The following is a 17,736-nucleotide window of genomic DNA, read 5'->3' as shown; positions in this document are numbered from 1 at the left end:
TTTGTAAAGCTGTCTGTTTTTTCTTTAGCCCTTTTTTTCTTATTAATCTTTTATTTATTAAATTTCTTTTCCTGCAAGTATAAATAAATGCTAACTACTTAACAGAGAGGAGAGGAGGGGTTGCCGTGGTAACAAATGAAGATGGAGAAAGGGGCGAGTAAAGAGCAGAGAGAGAATTTGATCTCTGCGGTCAGGCTGTCTAAAGTTGGCCTGTTCCTTAATGAGCAGTCATTGATGGGAGCTATTAAATTTGTGCCTCGACACGTATGTATGCGTGTCAGTGTGTTTTTAATCCTTTCACAGACAGTCCTGTCACTGCTTTGTCAGCCTCTGTAATTTTCTACTCAGGCTCTTAATGCCGATCACACTTAATTGGCAGAAAGCACTGGTTGTAAAAAGATGAAAAGCCGGTAAAATCAGTGAGGTTGGATGCTTTTTATTGCTTACACACATAGGCACTGTTTCATATTAAGACAAGCATGGAGCAGAAGATAATCTTTATCTCCCCTCTGCTCTTTTCAACCATTAATTATTTTATCCGTCTTTTCCTTCCTCTCTCTGTTCTATCACATCCTTGATTTACGCCACTGTTCCCCACAATCCGTCTCTGTCCCCTCTGACTTTTCTTCTTGTTCCTTTTGCCTCTTTTCTTGTTCAATTTAACATCTGTCCTCCTTTTGGTTCCCTTATTTCGAACTATTCTCACCTTTATTCCCTTCTCTTCCACCTCCTGGCCTTTCCTTTACTTTTCTTCCAATGTGGTCTCCCCACCTTCACCTTTCTTTCCCTTTCTTAAGTGCTGAAGCTCGGCCCAGAGGCCTTCAAGTTCGACAGCGGCCTGGAGGCGGTGGCTGTTCGACAGAATGAGAAGTACTACATCCTGCGGCCGGAGGTCATCGAGACCTACTGGTACATGTGGAGGTTCACCCATGACCCCAAATACCGACAGTGGGGCTGGGAAGCAGCACAGGTAACAAGATTATACTTTGTATATATCTTAGTCTAGAATAATTATTTTCATTTGATTTTAATACCTGCAGCACTTTTTTAAAAATAATTATTGGATAGTATGTGGAAAATCCCTGAAACAGGAATACAGTGAAAACTCCAAGCACACATAAATGCACAAAAGTGCAAAAAATATAAAACATAGTCCATCTTTCAAGTAGCACGTGCTTTAAATTTGGGAAAACATTTCTGTGAAGCACTGTGTGGTTCCTAGTATGACAGCAGAAGACACAGTGGAGTCTCTTTGTTCTGTGTAAGACTGTACAATAGATATGTGCAGTTTTCCAACCCGTTCTCCTCTCAGGGCACCAAATACTTTTGTTCTGTCAGTGTTTGTTTTGCTCTCAGATATGCACATGCTGGCCTTTGGCATCGGTGCCTTGAAGCACTGGTCAGACAGTTAACGGTTTATTGTTTTTTTTAGAAAGTGGAAGTTGGACAGGTGAAGGTGGAGTAAGTAACAGGTTTCCCAGCCAGAGGACAATAATTCATCACTCATTTGGGAGCTGCTTCATGACCGTTTCCCTCCCTCTTTAATGTATTATTCACTCACTGCTTGATCTGTAAAGCTGGACTCTTTCCTAGTCTTACTGATAACTCCGGGCTCTTTAATGATGCATTCATACAGCACTTTATGCAATACAAGCATTTTGTCTGTTTCACATCCCTGGCCAATTTAGAATCACCAATTAACTTATCCTCCATGTCTTTGGACTGTGAGAGGAAAGTGGTGCTAACCGCTGCACCACAGCGCCATTTATTTTTACAGGAGCATCTTTGGATAAGTTATATAACATCAGTCTATTCAAAACTTATTTCCATGCTATTGACAGGCCCAGTTGGCTGTGGAGAAAGTGGCTTTAGCCACATGGAAAAGTGTGTTCTGAAGGAATTTAAAATAATAAGAGTGTGTGTGCTGCTGTTTAAGCCTTTAGGTTTCTGCGTGTTCGTTTCTCAAACAGGAATGACATACACAACGGAATAAGGAGTCCTAATATTAAATTTAATAAAACCATTTCCAAACAGTTTACAGATTAATCTGGGTCAGAACTGCATACCATACTCGTGTGAGATGGCATGAAGTACTGGCACTTTCTAATTCAAGTTACAGTTGTCATATATTCAGAGCATATCAGTCTTGATTACATCATTTGCAAAACAGAATGTGGAAAACAGATAATCTCAACAACAGGGTGACCTTGAAGTCTCCATTTCTATCATTGTGTAGTCTTCATCAGTGTGGCTCATTGTACAGTCAGAACACAAAGTTCATGATGACACAGAATATTATAAGCTTCTGTATTTTTAATCAGTTAAGTTATTTTCCAGACAAATTTCTCAGGGAAGTAAACGTACGTAAGTAAATGTAAGCAGCATATATCGTATTCCAACAGTTCACACACAGTGCTATACTCAACGCTTTGCTAGCAACTGTGAACACTTATCGAGCATGTTGGTGAAGCAAACCTGGTAAAAAAAAAACCAAAAAAAAAAAATGGCAGCTAGCAGAAGAAAGCCTTGTTTTGCCCTCCCTGGTGGGCTGTCCCGGTAATGATGTCACGTGAAAGCTATGAACACACTGATGGAGACTTTGAAGGTGACAATGAAGAAGACGGTCTCTAAGTGGGAAGCTGTAAGTGTAACATCAAATGGTGTGAGAATAACAGCGCGTCTTGGTGGTTACAGCAGGTACCTGGAAATGCTTACGAAGCAAACTGCACTGTTTGTCAAAGGTCTTTCAAACTTGATAAACTTTTTTTTTTACATTATTAATAATATCCTTAAACTCAATAAATGCTCCACTTTCCCCCACCTGTTCATCATGAACGACAGTACACCCATTGCAAGTTTTTCTTTTCTCATATATTCTTTGTTCTGCGTCCGTTACAAGGTGAATACCGCATTTAAACAGTACGCAGAGCTTGTTTTTCTGCAGTTGAAACCACATTTTAATATTGACTTTTGAGTCAAAGGATCAGACTCTGCTTTATTATTAGTAATTTGTCTTTTCTAAAAGCATGTCGCGAGCAGAATAAATGCATCTTATCACCCCCACCCCACCCCCAAATGCCTGTGCTTTTAACAGAGCATCATCAGCAACCTATGGCAGAGAGTTTTTTTAAGCTTGGTTTGAGTATGTGAAATGAAAGTAGTGCAGGTCTCGCCCACCTTCAAACAGCACAATGAAGGGACTTAAAGTGGCATTTCACAGGTTTCTTTGATTGCCTCTTCAGGTCTATGCATAATGCAGACTGTGGTACAAAGATGGGCGGTTCTGGCCTTGCAGTAAACAGCATGCAGGAATCTCTCCATAATAACCACTAATGGCTGATTTCTGCTCCTGCTGCTGGACAGAAATGTGAAGAACCATTGTTATGTTTCAGTTTGATTTCATATGTGGAGAAATGAGATGTTTTCATGTCTTATTAGTTCTTTCTCCTTTGGTGCTTCAATATGAACTCCTTTATAAAAGCAGGAGAGAAATGAAAGCTGTCTCTATACATTTTACTTCCCTTTTCCACTTCTTCTGACTGAGGATTAAAGAGTTCACCCTCTATACAAGAGTCAGTGTGTCTTCTAAGTATAACTCTCAGTTGGCCTGCTTGTCATCTTCAGCTACAGCTTTTTTTTCCCTCCTCACGTTTCCCTTTTGTCCTGCCAATCTTCTTGTCACCTTTTCTTTTTTTCCCCCCCTCTCTCTTTGTTTTTCTGTGTGGGAGTACGTGTGTTCGAGCTAGTCTTCCAAACAAATCTATTAGCAGGTGTGTTTATGAAGTGCGATTGTATTCAGTGTGACTGACACTAAAGAGAGCTGGTGTTGAAAGGCTCAAGTTTGCCTCTCTTATTTAATACTGCATATACGCCCTCGTGTGCTAATGATTATGACAGTGTATTTACTTTGTACTGCCCTTGATCAAGAAAGTTATATTGATTCAGAAGTCCCGAAGTTTCCATTGAGTTCTCAGTAAGATTTAAATAATCAGTTTGAACATCATGCTTTGATAGCTGCCTGTGTTGTTATGAATCTGTCTTGTAGTTACATTGTATTTTAGTTGAAAGGAGAAAACACCTTACAGATGTTGTGTGCCTTAGTAAGTGGTTGAGCCACTTCGACTTAAGTGCTGCTTGGCATTCTCCAAAGAGGGATGAACGCCGTTCTCACCAAAGATATGATGCTGATAGAGAGTGAGGTCTAACAGCGCTCGCCATGGGTGATCAGTTGAGTTTAGATCTGGAAACGATCATGGCCACAACATATTGTTTACTTGATTCACTTCATTTCATTAAACCATTTGGTGACCTCCTCATGCCCTATGGATGAGGGTATTGTGATCCTGGAAGAGATGGAGATGCTCACTCAGAACAATGATGTAGTGATTTGGCCCTTCACTTATGCCCTCTAAGGGCATAAGTGAATGTCAGACATTAAACAGAACAGCATTATTGCTCCTTGTGTGGTTTGTCTGAGAAACTCAGGTATAAATCTAGCAGCACCCTTGGACAATAACTGGCTCTTCCCAAGAACAAAACACCTGAACTCAAGCTGAACAGTGTCGTGTGTGCAGTGCAGTGCAGTTCAGTGGGGAGTGGTTGGACCTTTACACAGAAGAGGCCAAACAACCACTCAACAAATGCATAGCACAGTGTAGTAGAGCCAGTTCATTAGGGAAAGACTCAGCTGTGCATCTGCACCTACAAGAGGAGGGACACTCCTTCAAGGGTACAGATGGTTTGAGAGAGAAGTACAGCAGGCCACCTAGGTCCACTGCAAACAACCATCATTGAAGAGAGGTGGTGGCCTATGACACTGGTTATCATCCATTATAACCCAGTCTTAAGATCCCTTCCCAGGTGCCTCAAACCCCTCCTTACACCTTGACCCATATGACCTCTTAATGACTGACATGAAGACTGGGTGGGTCATTGACTCTAAGAACTGCCTCCAAGGTGACGACCCATCTGGAGGTTAAATACCAGGGATTGCCCATTAGCTGTCAGAGCTGAAGAAACCTTTCGATTGTGAGGTGAGACATCTTTATGAACCTGAAAAATAAGTCGAGGTGCCCTCACTTAAGATTACCATGACCTGGATGACTGAGAGCCTACGCAGATAAGTGGACCTGCCCTACAGCAAAAGAGAGCCGCCAGCTCCCATCTTTGTAGGGGTCAAGGGTCAGGTTTTTGTTTATATGTGGAATGCAACAGACCTTGGGAGATTTAAGCTGCTGAAATCAATAATTTGTCATAAACAGTTGTGTTTAGCAGGTATTTTTAGATGATTTGTATACAGCAGGAACTGTAGTTTGACTTTCTTCTTAGCATGAAATTTCTTTCTTGCTCATTTTATACAGTAATTTTTTTGGTTATCATGTCTTTTATTCTTTGAGGCATCAGAAGTGTAATGTATTCTAAATACTATACATAAGGGTTAACTTGGGCAACCAGTGTACATAGAGAGAGACCCCCTTAGAATTTCTGTTTTTTATATATTGAAACTCTTGAATTCAGTGTCCCAGTTGCTCAACCATAGTCATCTGTCACAACTTCATGCTGCATATTAATTACGTTAAATATACAATCAATGATTATGTAACAAAAAACACACACACAAGCACACGAAATATTGGACCCATTGTTTTGTCATGTAGTGCTATCAACACCACTTTCCAAAATCACTGATTTTTTTGTATGATTCTGATGTTTTGCACACTTGTATTTTGTCACTTTTCTTGTGTGAAAGCACACCATACTCAACACCTTTGTGTGTTTGTATGTAGGATGGTTTAAGAGTCATCTTTATAACCAGTTTCTGCTCTTTTAAGTTTTCCATTTCTTAATATTAACACTTTCCCTCTATGTACCATTTTTATGTCTTATTATTTTTCTCACCTGTTTCTTTCTTACATAACACCGCAGCCTTGCTCCCTCCTCATTGGCCCTCCTCTGTTCTTCTAATGCTCCCTTAACCCCAACACACACTTTAGCAAACACCTGTGTTCTTCTCTGCATGTTGCTCCCTCCCTCCCTCTCTCTCTCTCCATCTCAAACACGCACGTACACACACACACGCACGCATGCACGCACAAAAGAAAAAAACCTGTACCCCAGCTGCATCCATCTGGTACACCAAACCAGCCTCTGTTTGTCACGCTTCCTCTTCCGCTATTAACATTGGCTGGCTTTTACCTGTGTGTGTGTGTGTGTGTGTGTGTGTGTGTGTGTGTGTGTGTGTGGGTGTGGGTGGAACCTGCCTGTGTCTCTTGTGCATTTTTGTTTGTGTGTAACTTTACCCCATGTGTGTCAGTGTGTGTGTGTGAAGGTGAAGCCCAGCTGCTGTAACATGCAGTATGTCCTCACTTGGCTGTTACGGTAACACTGCTCTACCTTGCACTCCACTGCCTACAGGCAGACTTTTATCGGATAATTTATATAGCACAGACAGTCCTGAGGTGGATATACACTATATTGCCAAAAGTATCTGTTTGTCTGCCTTCACACGTATATGAACTTAAGTGACATCCCATTCTTAATCCAGAGGATGTAATATGATGTCCGCCCACCCTTTGCAGCTGTAACAGCTTCAACTCTTCTGGGAGGTCTTTCCACAAGGTTTAGGAGTGTTTGTGAGAATTTTTGACCATTCTTCCTGAAGCACATTTGTGAAGTCAGACACTAATGTTGGACAAGAAGGCCTGGCTCACAGTCTCTGCTCTAATTCAACTACTGAAAAACACCCCCACACCATAATCCCCCCCCTCCACCAAACTTTACACTTGGCACAATGCAGTCAGACAAGTACCGTTCTCCTGGCAACCACCAAACCCAGACTCATCCATCAGAGTGCCAGAAAGAGAAGTGTGATTCATCGTGCCAGAGAACACGTCTCCACTGCTCCAGAGTCCAGTGGCGGTGTGTTTTACACCACTGCATCCAACACTTTGCATTGTGCTTGGTGATTTAAGGCTGGGATGCAGCTGCTTGGCCATGGAAACCCATTCCACGAAGCTCTCTACACACTGTTCTTGAGCTAATCTGAAGGCCACATGAAGTTTGGAGCGCTATGCACCTCAGAATCCGCTGACCCCAATCTGATTTTACGTGGCGTCCCACTACATGGCAGAGTTCCTGTTGTTTCCAATCGCTTCCACTTGGTTATACCACTAACTGTGGAATATTTAGTAGTGAGGAAATTTCATGACTTGACTTGTTGCACAGGTATCATCCTATCATGGTACCACGCTGGAATTCACTGAGCTCCTGAGAGCGACCCGTTCTTTCACAAATGTTTGTAGAAGCAGTCTGCATGCCTACAGTAGGTGCTCGGTTTATACACCTGTGACCACGGAAGTGACTGGAACACCTGAATTCAATGATTTGGATGGTTGAGTGAATACTTTTGGCAATAGAGTGCATGTGCGCATGTGTGTGTTTTTTCTGTGTTTCTGGGTGCAGATACCTCTGCCATTGTGTAAAATACTAAAAAACTGAAGTTTCCAGACTGGTGAATGTTGATGTGACTTGTGTTTAAATGTCCCTTTTAAGTGCCCGGACCTAATCTAGGATACACTCTTCTTGATATTACAGTGTGTTCGTGTGCTGCAGTGGTTGTTGTGGGGCACTGCAGTGCAGATTAGGAAGGGCAAACGTTTGCTGGGCGCAGAAGCCCATGAAAATCAGGAATTATGGTCCAAAGTGACAGTGAAACGGTCACTCAAGGACAGGATAGAGGGGTGGGTGGGTGTGTGTGTGTGTGTGTGTGTGTGTGTGTGTGTGTGTGTGTGTGTGTGTGTGTGTGTGTGTGTGTGTGTGTGTGTGTGTGTGTGTGTGTGTGTGTGTGTGTGTGACAGGGGAAAACTGAAAGGATGGAGATCATATTTTGAATGTCACTGATGGCATCAATAAGGCAAGAGCATAAGCACATTTCTAATGAGCTATTTCTGGTGTGTGTGTGTGTGTGTGTGTGTGTGTGTGTGTGTGTGTGTGTGTGTGTGTGTGTGTGTGTGTACAGGGAAAGCACCTGCTCACAAACAAGCCAGAACTGTTTGGTAGGGAATCATCCAGCTAAGCTGTATGGAAAAGCATTGTGATATGTGGAATATGTGTTAGCCACAGTTGTTTTGCATCAATAAATATGAATATAGAGAAGCAGGATTATAGTGTGCTCTGTTTTCTAATCTGGATCCCTTTGTTCGATAGAAGGAGTGAAGAGCAATTGACTTGCTGAGCGAACTTGCTGAATCCACAAAAACAGGATTCATTAGCAGGTCTGTGCTCAAGTGATTGATTTTATAAATGTGTAACTTATGTAAGTTGAACGTGATTAGAATTGAAATCGGAGCCTGACGACAGTTTAGGCTCAAAGTACCGAGCGACTTGGATGTTTGTTTGAGTCGGAGTGCACGAAGCTCAGATATCTGATCATTTAATAGACGCAGTCCTGCTGCTGCCGCCTGACTGTTTAAATCACTGACACATCACATCTGTCATGGATGAAGAATCAGCGATAAACCCTCGAAAGTGAACAAACAGGATTTACATCACAGTCCGAACCTCCTACGATTGTGTTGTAATGTTTGTCCTGAAAGAACCATGTGTCTCAAAAGAAATGAGCCACAGGTAAGAATCAGAACAAAGACATTTTCACCAAAAAACAAACAAACAAATAAAACATTGAACTGTAAATCTCCCTTCAATAAAAATGTGCAGATGAAGGTGAAAAGAGTGATTGGAAGATAAATACCCCCGTGAGACGGCCACAGGCTTTGCTTTACCTGTAAGAAAAACTTTTAGTTTGCCGCTGCACACCAGCTCCCTCGGATGAAGGGAAACGGAAATCAAATGAGTACCTTCATTATGAAGCTGCTTTGTGGAAGAAAAAAAAACTGAGTGAAATATAAAAACAGAAAGGCAGCGCTTGTGGTAATCTGATTTTTGCTCACATTTTGTACAGCCGCCGCTTCCTGTATGTCACCCCAGGACACTCTCTAATCTGTCACACGCAAAGAAATTAATTACACCATGCTTTTTATAAGCTTATTAAAATTGTTCTCCCCTCCCCCACCTTTCCTCTTCTCTAATGCTTTCTCATTTTACTTTTCTGCCATGTAAACACCTTCTTTTCTCTTCTTATTTCTGTCCACTTTGCCTCTTTTCTTCTGTCTTTCCCCTTCATTTGTTTTTATGCTACACTTCATCCGACCACTTGCCTTCCATCTTTTTCTCATTCCTCTTCTGTTCTCCCCTCTCCCCGTCTTCTCCAGGCCATTGATAAGTACTGCAGGGTGAGCGGAGGTTTCTCGGGGGTGAAGGACGTCTACTCGTCCAGTCCGACCTACGACGACGTGCAGCAGAGCTTCTTCCTCGCCGAAACACTCAAGTAAGCCATTTTAATAGATATATTTGTCAGAATCTATGAATTATCAGTGTAATACTATTAGTACTACTGCTTCAAAGTTCGCAGTATTAGTATAAACTCGATGCTTTAGTGCAGTGAGGAACCACAGAATTGAATGTAAATGGAGAGAATTACTACAGACTATAGACAGCATTACAGATGTGAAACCAGATGTGATGAAGGGGGCAGAGCTTGACTGTGAAACTGCATGCTCATTGGCTTACAAAGTGTCAATTACAGGTAGTTGGCCAATGAGCGTACCCTGAATAATCCTCCTTACTGACACTTATGCTACTTTCCCACCGCCGAGGAGCCGGTGCTCGTGCCAGTGCTGGTATTGGTTTCAATGAACCGGTGAAACGCTTAAGAACGGGCCCGCGTTTCTGTGAACTGCTCCTTTATGTATGAGTGTGGTCGGGTCCTCGTCTGGACACAGAAGCTGAAGCGCACAAACGTGGGAGAACACGCTTCTCTTTCTCGTGCTGCAAATACGTTTTACGGTCCAAACCGAACTACTGCAGCATCTGTGTGCAGCACAGAGGGAAACGCAGACAGCGATTAGAGCAAGACGACAAGTACGCACTTTGTGTCCTTTTATCTGTGATATGAGCTGAAACAAAGCAAGTTCAGCCTTAGAGCCCAACCTAATTCACAGCCGTGAAAATCACTTTGCTTTTCTCATGTAATACACATGTAATATGGTAGAAAACTTGATGTTGAGACGGCAGAGTCACGCCCTTCTGCCGCTTTCGTCACGCGTTCTTGGTTCAAGACCAGCTAGTTTGCGGGGCTGGAGTTGAACCCGTTTTTCGGCCCGAGCACCGAGTGCTTCCGCAGTGGAAAACCCGCCTAACGGTTCAAATAAAGGCACCGGCTCCGAAACCCTGTTGGTGGGAAAGAGGCTTTAGTGACCAATATTTACAAAATGGACTTTGTTTTTTACAGTATGTCCCAAAATGAGCAACTGAGACCATAAACTCAACAGCAAACTGTATACAGAGGGCATTATTCTCAGACTTCTTCTATAGGTACCAGAGGTCTTTTTGCAGCCACATTTATTGCCCCCTACTGGCTGGTTTAATGTACTTCTTATAAAACAAAAAGGCAATTTCCACAAGGTATCCTGTAAATCCACTGCAATACTCTTTAAGAAATGAGCAGTACTGTATAAATGTTAATATTTTTAAAGTATATTCAGACTTTGCACATGTTGCTTAGTCATATATTAACCCTTTCGTCACACTCAGTCACTGAAATAGAAACTGTAACATGAAGGAGTCTCTTATCATCCTTATAAATTGCTGAAGATAAATTGCTCCAGGTTGTCAGGCTTAAATCAGACCTTGAGAATCTTGTAACAATTTTTTAAGGTTTGGATTAGTTAGCTTTGCTGTTGCGTACAGAATCACTTCATCACAGTTGACTGTTGTGATTTCTTTTGTCTGAGGACAGTGAGCAGGCATCAAGCTTTATTTGCAGCCATACAAAATATAAAGTCCAATTAATGTGAAGGGCAGCTCTTGTGGTACATCATGGTCAGTGATGGATGCAGGGAGAAGAGGCTCTGACTGAAGGCTCTTACCCAGGGAATGCTGATGTGGCTCTCTGGCTCCCTCCGCTGGCTGCTCTTTGACTAACATCTCCTCCTGACAATGTTTAGTGTTTATAACCTGATATAATTCTGTGCTGTCAGTCAGACGGTCTGACAGGCCAAAGATAATCATAAAACAGAGCAAGCTCAGCTTTACTGGCTGTCCTGCCACCTCCTGAGTTAGCATGAAGCTCCTTATCAGCCCTTCGTTTGTAACTATAATGTGTTTGAAATTAACGCCCACAAAGCATCAGATGCCAGTAAAATATGTGTTTGGTGTAGAAGTCGTTAAAGGTCAGCCGCCACACTGTCTGCTAACTCTCAGAGAGGATGACATTTGAGTGCCTCAGTGTTATGCAGCCTTTGGCGTCTCTCACCTCAGTCTTTGTCCCTGCTAACTGTCAAGCAGGATGCTGATCGACTGCCAGTCATATTGATGGACACAAAGATCTCACATCTGAATTTGTGTTAAGAAGTTTGGCGCTAAAAAGTTTTAAAATGTTTAAATCTTAACTTTAGTGTATGTTTTCGGGCTGGTATCTTTGCACTTCATCAACCAGGTGAGTGTCAGTTTTGATGTAAATAAAAGCAGGCAGTAATTAACGGATTAAATTTAAAGTAAAAAATTGCATTTTTCTGTATCTGCTGTAAAGTGCTGACATTATTTGCAGTTTTAAGTAGCGGCTAATTCATGCAATTCTTTTTTTTGTTCCTAACCGTCCTTACCCAATCCCTCTCTCCTCCTTCCCTTTGACCACCACCCCTGACACATCCTTCCCCCTGCCCACATCACCCCCCTCAGGTATCTGTACCTGCTGTTCTCCAGCGATGACCTGTTACCCTTGGAGAACTGGGTTTTCAACACGGAGGCTCACCCACTTCCAGTCCTCCACCTGGGCAACATCACCCTGCCTGGCAGTGACCCTGCTCAGCGGTAAACAGGCTGGCCCCTTTTGTCCACCACGTCACAAGGGGGTGCACCCGTTTGCCTACCTCCCCCCCCCCCCCCCCCCCCCCCCCCCCCCCCCTACCCCCCAAAAAAAACAAAAAAAACAAAACACCCACAAACACCAGACAAACTTACATTCAGACTCTCAACTGATTTCTGACTGAGAACACCAACCAGAGGGGGTGGAGAGAGACCACTACAGAGCAGAGAGGGCTTGTTAGTTTCCTCCCTCTCTACTTCTATGTTTTACTCTTTGACTCTCTGTCCATCTGTGTCTTCTCTGCTTAAATCTTAAGGACGGTGGGTGTGCTGCTCAGCCTCATATTTGGCTCGAATCGACTCTTTTTACTGAAGGGCGGCGCTCCAAACCTGAGGTGTGATTAGCCTTTTTTGTTATCATTTTTAGTCTTTATTTGATGAAGCTCCGATGCAGACTCGAGCTGGCACACTGAAGAGTCATTTGGGATTTTATGAAGATTACACAGACACCCTGCCACCCAAACTGATGGAAGTGTCATTTTTTTTCCCCCCAGGCAGACAGACTTCAGGACTTTACAAGGTCTGTTAATGCAACTTTTTTTTTTTCCCCTCCCTTCCTTTTGGGCGAATCGATATTGGGGACACAGGGTTGAATCACAGCCCTCATTTTCTCTCACCCAAATCTACTTCCTGTTTAACCTCCATCGGATGAACTTCAACCTGGAACTGCTAGCAGACCGTCTCATCATCAAAGCGAGGGGAGTTCGTGGTGACAATCACCACCTCCTCTGATCCTCAGTTTTCAGAAAAACGGCCATCATAAGAGGAACAGTAATTAGACGGGGACAGCAGCAGGCCTCCCCTTTCTCATCACTCCACATCTGTCCTCATACGCTTCCATTTAGAGACGCAGACCCCCCCCCCCCCCCCCCCCCCCCCCCCCCCCTACCATTCTGCTGCTATTTGATTGGATGCTGCTTTTTTTTTTTTTTAGTCTCTTTCCACATTTTTCTCCCGTCATCACACAGTTTCTTCCCAGCTTGTAAACTTTTCACTCATCTGATTTCCCACCTTTTCATTAATCACGGCACATTATTTTCAGGCTCTTACATTCTGTGATGAGTTAACCATGCATTATGTGTAAGAATGTGTTTGCTTTGTGTTTAGTATGAAACCAGCTGTAAATCACTTATTTATACTTTTTTTTTTTGTGGGAAGACTATGAAGAAGAGCGTGGCAGAGGTGCAGCACTGAAAAAGTAGAATAAATTGAGACCTTGCGGTCTCCCTGCGGGCATCCTGTGCCACGTTTTATATCTGCGTCCACCTCACCACAGGAGTCGGATGCTTCCTAACGGTTTGCTGCATCAACTCATGATCAAATTATGAAGCTTCAGTTTCATAAAGCACAGGCTTCGGTCAAACTCTTTAAAATATACACTTCTGGTGAATCGAACAAGTTACACAGCACATACATAATAATATGTTTAGTTAATATTTTATATATTTCCACTGCAGTTGTGTTACTTCATCAAAGTCAAACTTTTAAATGCCGACTGAGGTCCTGAAAGCCCGAAATTGCGACACACACAATAATAATAATAAAAAAGTCATGTATATATTTTCAAATGCACATCCTTTGCACAGATTTTATAGCCATTCCTCTCTGTGAGGGTTTGAAAGCTCGTTCCGTACTCTGGTACATGGCCTTGTTTGTGGTAGTGGGTGCCGCACACACCAGGCTGTCTGCACAGCAGTGCCTCCAGTCTTTACTCTTAACACAGCTCCCTGTGCTGCATCTAATGCAGCGTGATAGCTTTGCTGCTTTGGTTGTGCAGATAATGTGATGCAGTCTACAACAAAAAAACAAAACAAAAAAATGTTTGCAAACATCGAACAAAAATTGACTATGATACAGTTCTCCCATGTGAATCTGGCTAAAGGGTTTAAATGTTTGATGTGACCTGCTGCTTTAAAAGGCGCTTCTCTGACTCATTAAAAAGTCCCAAAGGGCGGCGGCAAAGCAACAGACACGCGAGTGCATTCGTCTCTTCGTGAGAGCGTACTGCAAGTGATTAGCCGGCGTGCAAAAACCAGATACTGTTTCTAGTTTAGTTTATTTGTTGAGCGTCTCAGAGATGACAGCCGTGTTACAAGCATGCAGTAACAGCCTTGGTTAGAGGTAAAATGGCAACAGAACAAATAATACACAAACAACCACCATACAGACACAGGAAGCGATTTCTGCTTAAGAGCCCATGTTTTCTGTTAAGTCGTGGGCTCTTCAACAAGCTTACTGACCAGTTGGTGTGATTTAAATCTCAGACTCCAAACTGCATATTAACTGAGGTAATGACAACAAGCTGAGCAGAGTGTGACCACCAAAAATAATTTTTATGCAGGCAGCAAAGCTGAAAAAAAATCCCAAATACACAAACTCTAATTTTGAGTCTTTGCCAGCCTCAGTGCTATGGCTGCTCATGCTTGTGCATTTATGACTTTTGTGTTTTGCAGTAGGTCATTATTGCATAAATTCTTCATTGTTTGTGCATGCACATTGTCTAGACTCTAATAGAAATCACACCGGGCAGCGCAAAAAAGGCACTTACTAAACGCAGTGACAGCTTTGTTCCCTCCTGTCCTCCCACCAAAATATGAGAAACGCAGACATTTCCCGTCATGAAAGTTGAATTTGCAGACTGTAGATCTGCTGGTCCTCTGCCAGCGAAGCCATACCGTGATGCAGGACTGCTAACCAACAGCTCCTGCTGCTTTTTGCAGCACAAATGCAGACAGATGTTGGCTGAAGGAGACAATTACCATCACTGACACTGGGAGTGGGAACAGCCGAGGATTAAATTAATGCAGTGTCAAACTGCCTGAGCTGATGGCAGTGTTGCTCTGCCTCATGATGCTGCTGGCAAACCTGTTGACAGTCACATTAATATGTGATAAAAGTTGCATCTTTTGACAAAACGTAACAGGGAAATTGTGATAACTTTAATTCAGGCTTATTTTATTAAGTTGCAAGCTGAGTTTATGCAGCAAAATTGCAGCCATGATGTTTTTTCCCCTTTAGATTTCAGAGGAGCCTCTCAGAGCATTCCTATGGTGCACACCGTTCCATTCCCCCCGTTAGCCTGCATTTTATTCCCTTCATGTTATTTTCCTTCATCCATTCACAGTCATCTCCACCTTTATCTTCAGTGGCTGTCCTTATTAACAGTCCATAGTTGCAGCACAGTCTCTGACATCATCACCATCTACATCTGATGAGGAGGAAAGCCCGAGTTGAAACCTGGTCGGCCATCAAGTCGCTGGGTGCGACGTTGATTTTGAAAACTGAGTGTTCTGTATTTGTATTTTTACTGAACTAAAAAAATAAAATAAACTATCTGTAAATATGTTTAAAACTGAGACACAAATTCAATAAAGATGTTATGAAAAGTGATCTGAAACCAAGAGCGCATTCTTTGCTTTAACTCGATCGTGCTGTCGTGATATTTGAAGCAGAAGTTGCCTGTAGACAATAAATTGCCATCACAGATCATATATTTCACTTTAACATAAAATCTATTAATTGCTTTCTATTTATTGTTGAATTCAAAGTGTTAAACCACCCCAGGAATGTACAGTTGTGTATAAAACTAGTGGAAGTTTTTGTGAAAATTTTCATGTTTTTTTTTTTTGGTGAGGGATTTTCAACATAGCATTTCTAAACACACTAGTTTTCTATAGAAAGCACAAATTATTTCTATTTGTACACAGTAACAAAAATATTTCAGAAAAAAAAGCCCAGGGTCAGTGTTATCAGCCCCCTGAAAAGCTGACCTTTACATTGAGCTACAGCACAAACCAACGCTGTGCAATGATGTTTTAACTTCATAAAGCTCAAAGCTTATAAAATCAAGTTAAAACTGAGTTATCTTCCAATTTACACCCAGTGTAAAAGGGACTGAGCTGTCACTGAGAAAACATCGTGCCAACAACAACCAAAAAAATCAGTTTAGACTTGAGAGAAAGAACTGGTGCTCACAAAGCAGGAGATGGATATCCAGAGTTATCACAGTGTTTCCAAGTGTGAAGAACTGGAGTGAGAAGTATCAGGAGATTCAAAACGAGCCACACAGTGCAGAACAAGCCTGACAGAAGAAGGAAGCAAAAGATTTCAAAGACTCTGGAAAGCAAACTGGTGCCAGATGTGTCTGAAGACCAAAGAACAACCAGGACAGCAGAGAACGACTCAGCCAAGACAGGAACTGCAGCCTCAAAGAAGACGGTCACTAGAACCCTGCACAGGAACAGACTGAGAGGTTACAGACCAAGAAGAACTTCTGCAGGAGAGGCCTAGAGATGCTGCTTATGTTTGGGGAAAGAAGGGAGAGGCGCACAACCCGAAGAACACCGTCCCTGCAGTGAAACACGGTGATGGGAGTATTATGCTGGGGGGGGGGTGCTTCAGTGTCTCTCATCAAGGTGGAAGAATCATGAAGAAAGGGTATGGGAAGATTTTGAAAGAAATCCTCAGTCGGCAGCAAAACTTGGGTCTGTGTTGCTTTGCCTTCAGACACGTCACTCCTGATGAAGAACGCCCTCCAGAAGACCAAAGTGAGCGTTACTGACTGGCCTGCTCAAAGCCCCGACTTGAATCCACTGAAGATCTGTGAGGTGAACTGAAGAGCAAAGTCCATGCCAGAAGAGCATCAAATCTGGAGCTCGCCAAAGAACGGGCTAGGATCACTCAGTGTGAGACGTGTAAGAGACCTGCTGAAAACTACGGCAGCCTGTTAGCACGAGGGGCGCTAAGAAATTTGACCCTGGTAGTTTTTGGTTTTTGTGAAACAGTTTTCTCTGTGCAGTAATGCAAGCATCCAAAATAAAACTAGGAGTTTTGGGAAAGCTGTGTTAAAAAGTCCCCTGCTCTGTTTACCAGCACTTTGGAAATACTTAGAATTTTCATAAGGGGATTAATCTGTGTCTTCAGGGGTCAGTTCACCATTTCTGTGCAAAGGTCTTAGTACACATGCATGTGCATTTCTAGGCAGTCACTTTGATCTCCTGAGTTTTCCAAAGAAATTTATTAACCTTTTGACACCAGTGTGTTACTGTTGCCATTGTGAGCATGTAAGTGGAAACAATATTCAGCTCAAAGCTCTGCTTCAGTAAAGTATAGCCTCGCTGGGCTGATAGCATGGGAGTATCATTTGTTCTGGCTCATAGCAATGTCTTGTTTTAAAATAAATAAGCCTGATTGAATGGATTTCAGTGAATTATTAGTGTCTAGAGCCAAGAACCAGACACTGAGGGCCAGGGAAAACTGCTCGATTCCAACAATGGATCTTTAAAAGCTACTAAAGTGCTGAATCATCAGCGTCATTAAACTCATCTACAGTATGTGTGGGTGAGTTCAAAGTAAAGAGTCAGCTTCCTTCAGATGTTTCTGAAGGAAAACAAATGCTTCACACTGTGGCAGCTTCCAGGCTCACAGACGTCTCTGCTTTGTTTGTGGCAGGTTTTTGTTTTTTAGATGCTGAAAAGCTGCTCGTGGTCGTTACCACTTTGGTGCTCGCTGTACTTCACCTGAAGTGTTGAAGTCCATTCAGACAGAAGCCCCACTGTTTCTGTTATTTTAGCCTTTTGTGTGTTTACTTTTTTTTCTTTCATTGTCAAGTAATGTGTGGTAATTTTAACCATTTAAGTTTAAGTTGTTCACTGTTGTGTTCACAGACAAAATGTTTGACCTAATTGTCCCCAAATTTCAAAGCCAAGCGATCAATGACTTTTCTTCTAATGTGAACCTCCCGCCTCTGCACTG

At 42.5% G+C, this 17,736-nt stretch overlaps 1 protein-coding gene across 2 annotated transcripts in view; it reads left to right on the top strand.

The window, feature by feature from the left end:
- man1a2 (mannosidase, alpha, class 1A, member 2) overlaps positions 1-15,363 on the top strand; it is a 125,926-nt gene extending 110,563 nt beyond the window's left edge. Inside the window, exons 12-14 of one of the 2 annotated variants that reach the window (XM_030758270.1) lie at positions 798-970; positions 9,270-9,385; positions 15,001-15,363. In XM_030758270.1, coding sequence (XP_030614130.1) covers positions 798-970; positions 9,270-9,385; positions 15,001-15,154 — 443 coding nt within the window. In that variant the 3' untranslated portion in view covers positions 15,155-15,363. Of the gene's footprint in view, positions 1-797; positions 971-9,269; positions 9,386-11,796; positions 11,979-15,000 lie in introns of those variants that run through there. The other variant, XM_030758271.1, reaches the window with a different exon arrangement.
- The last annotated feature ends 2,373 nt before the right edge of the window (positions 15,364-17,736 follow it).

This window comes from Archocentrus centrarchus, chromosome 21, assembly GCF_007364275.1.
Source record: "Archocentrus centrarchus isolate MPI-CPG fArcCen1 chromosome 21, fArcCen1, whole genome shotgun sequence".
Lineage (NCBI taxonomy): Eukaryota > Metazoa > Chordata > Actinopteri > Cichliformes > Cichlidae > Archocentrus > Archocentrus centrarchus.
Note: the sequence above shows the minus strand (reverse complement) of the source record. Positions and strands in the feature narration are given on the sequence as shown.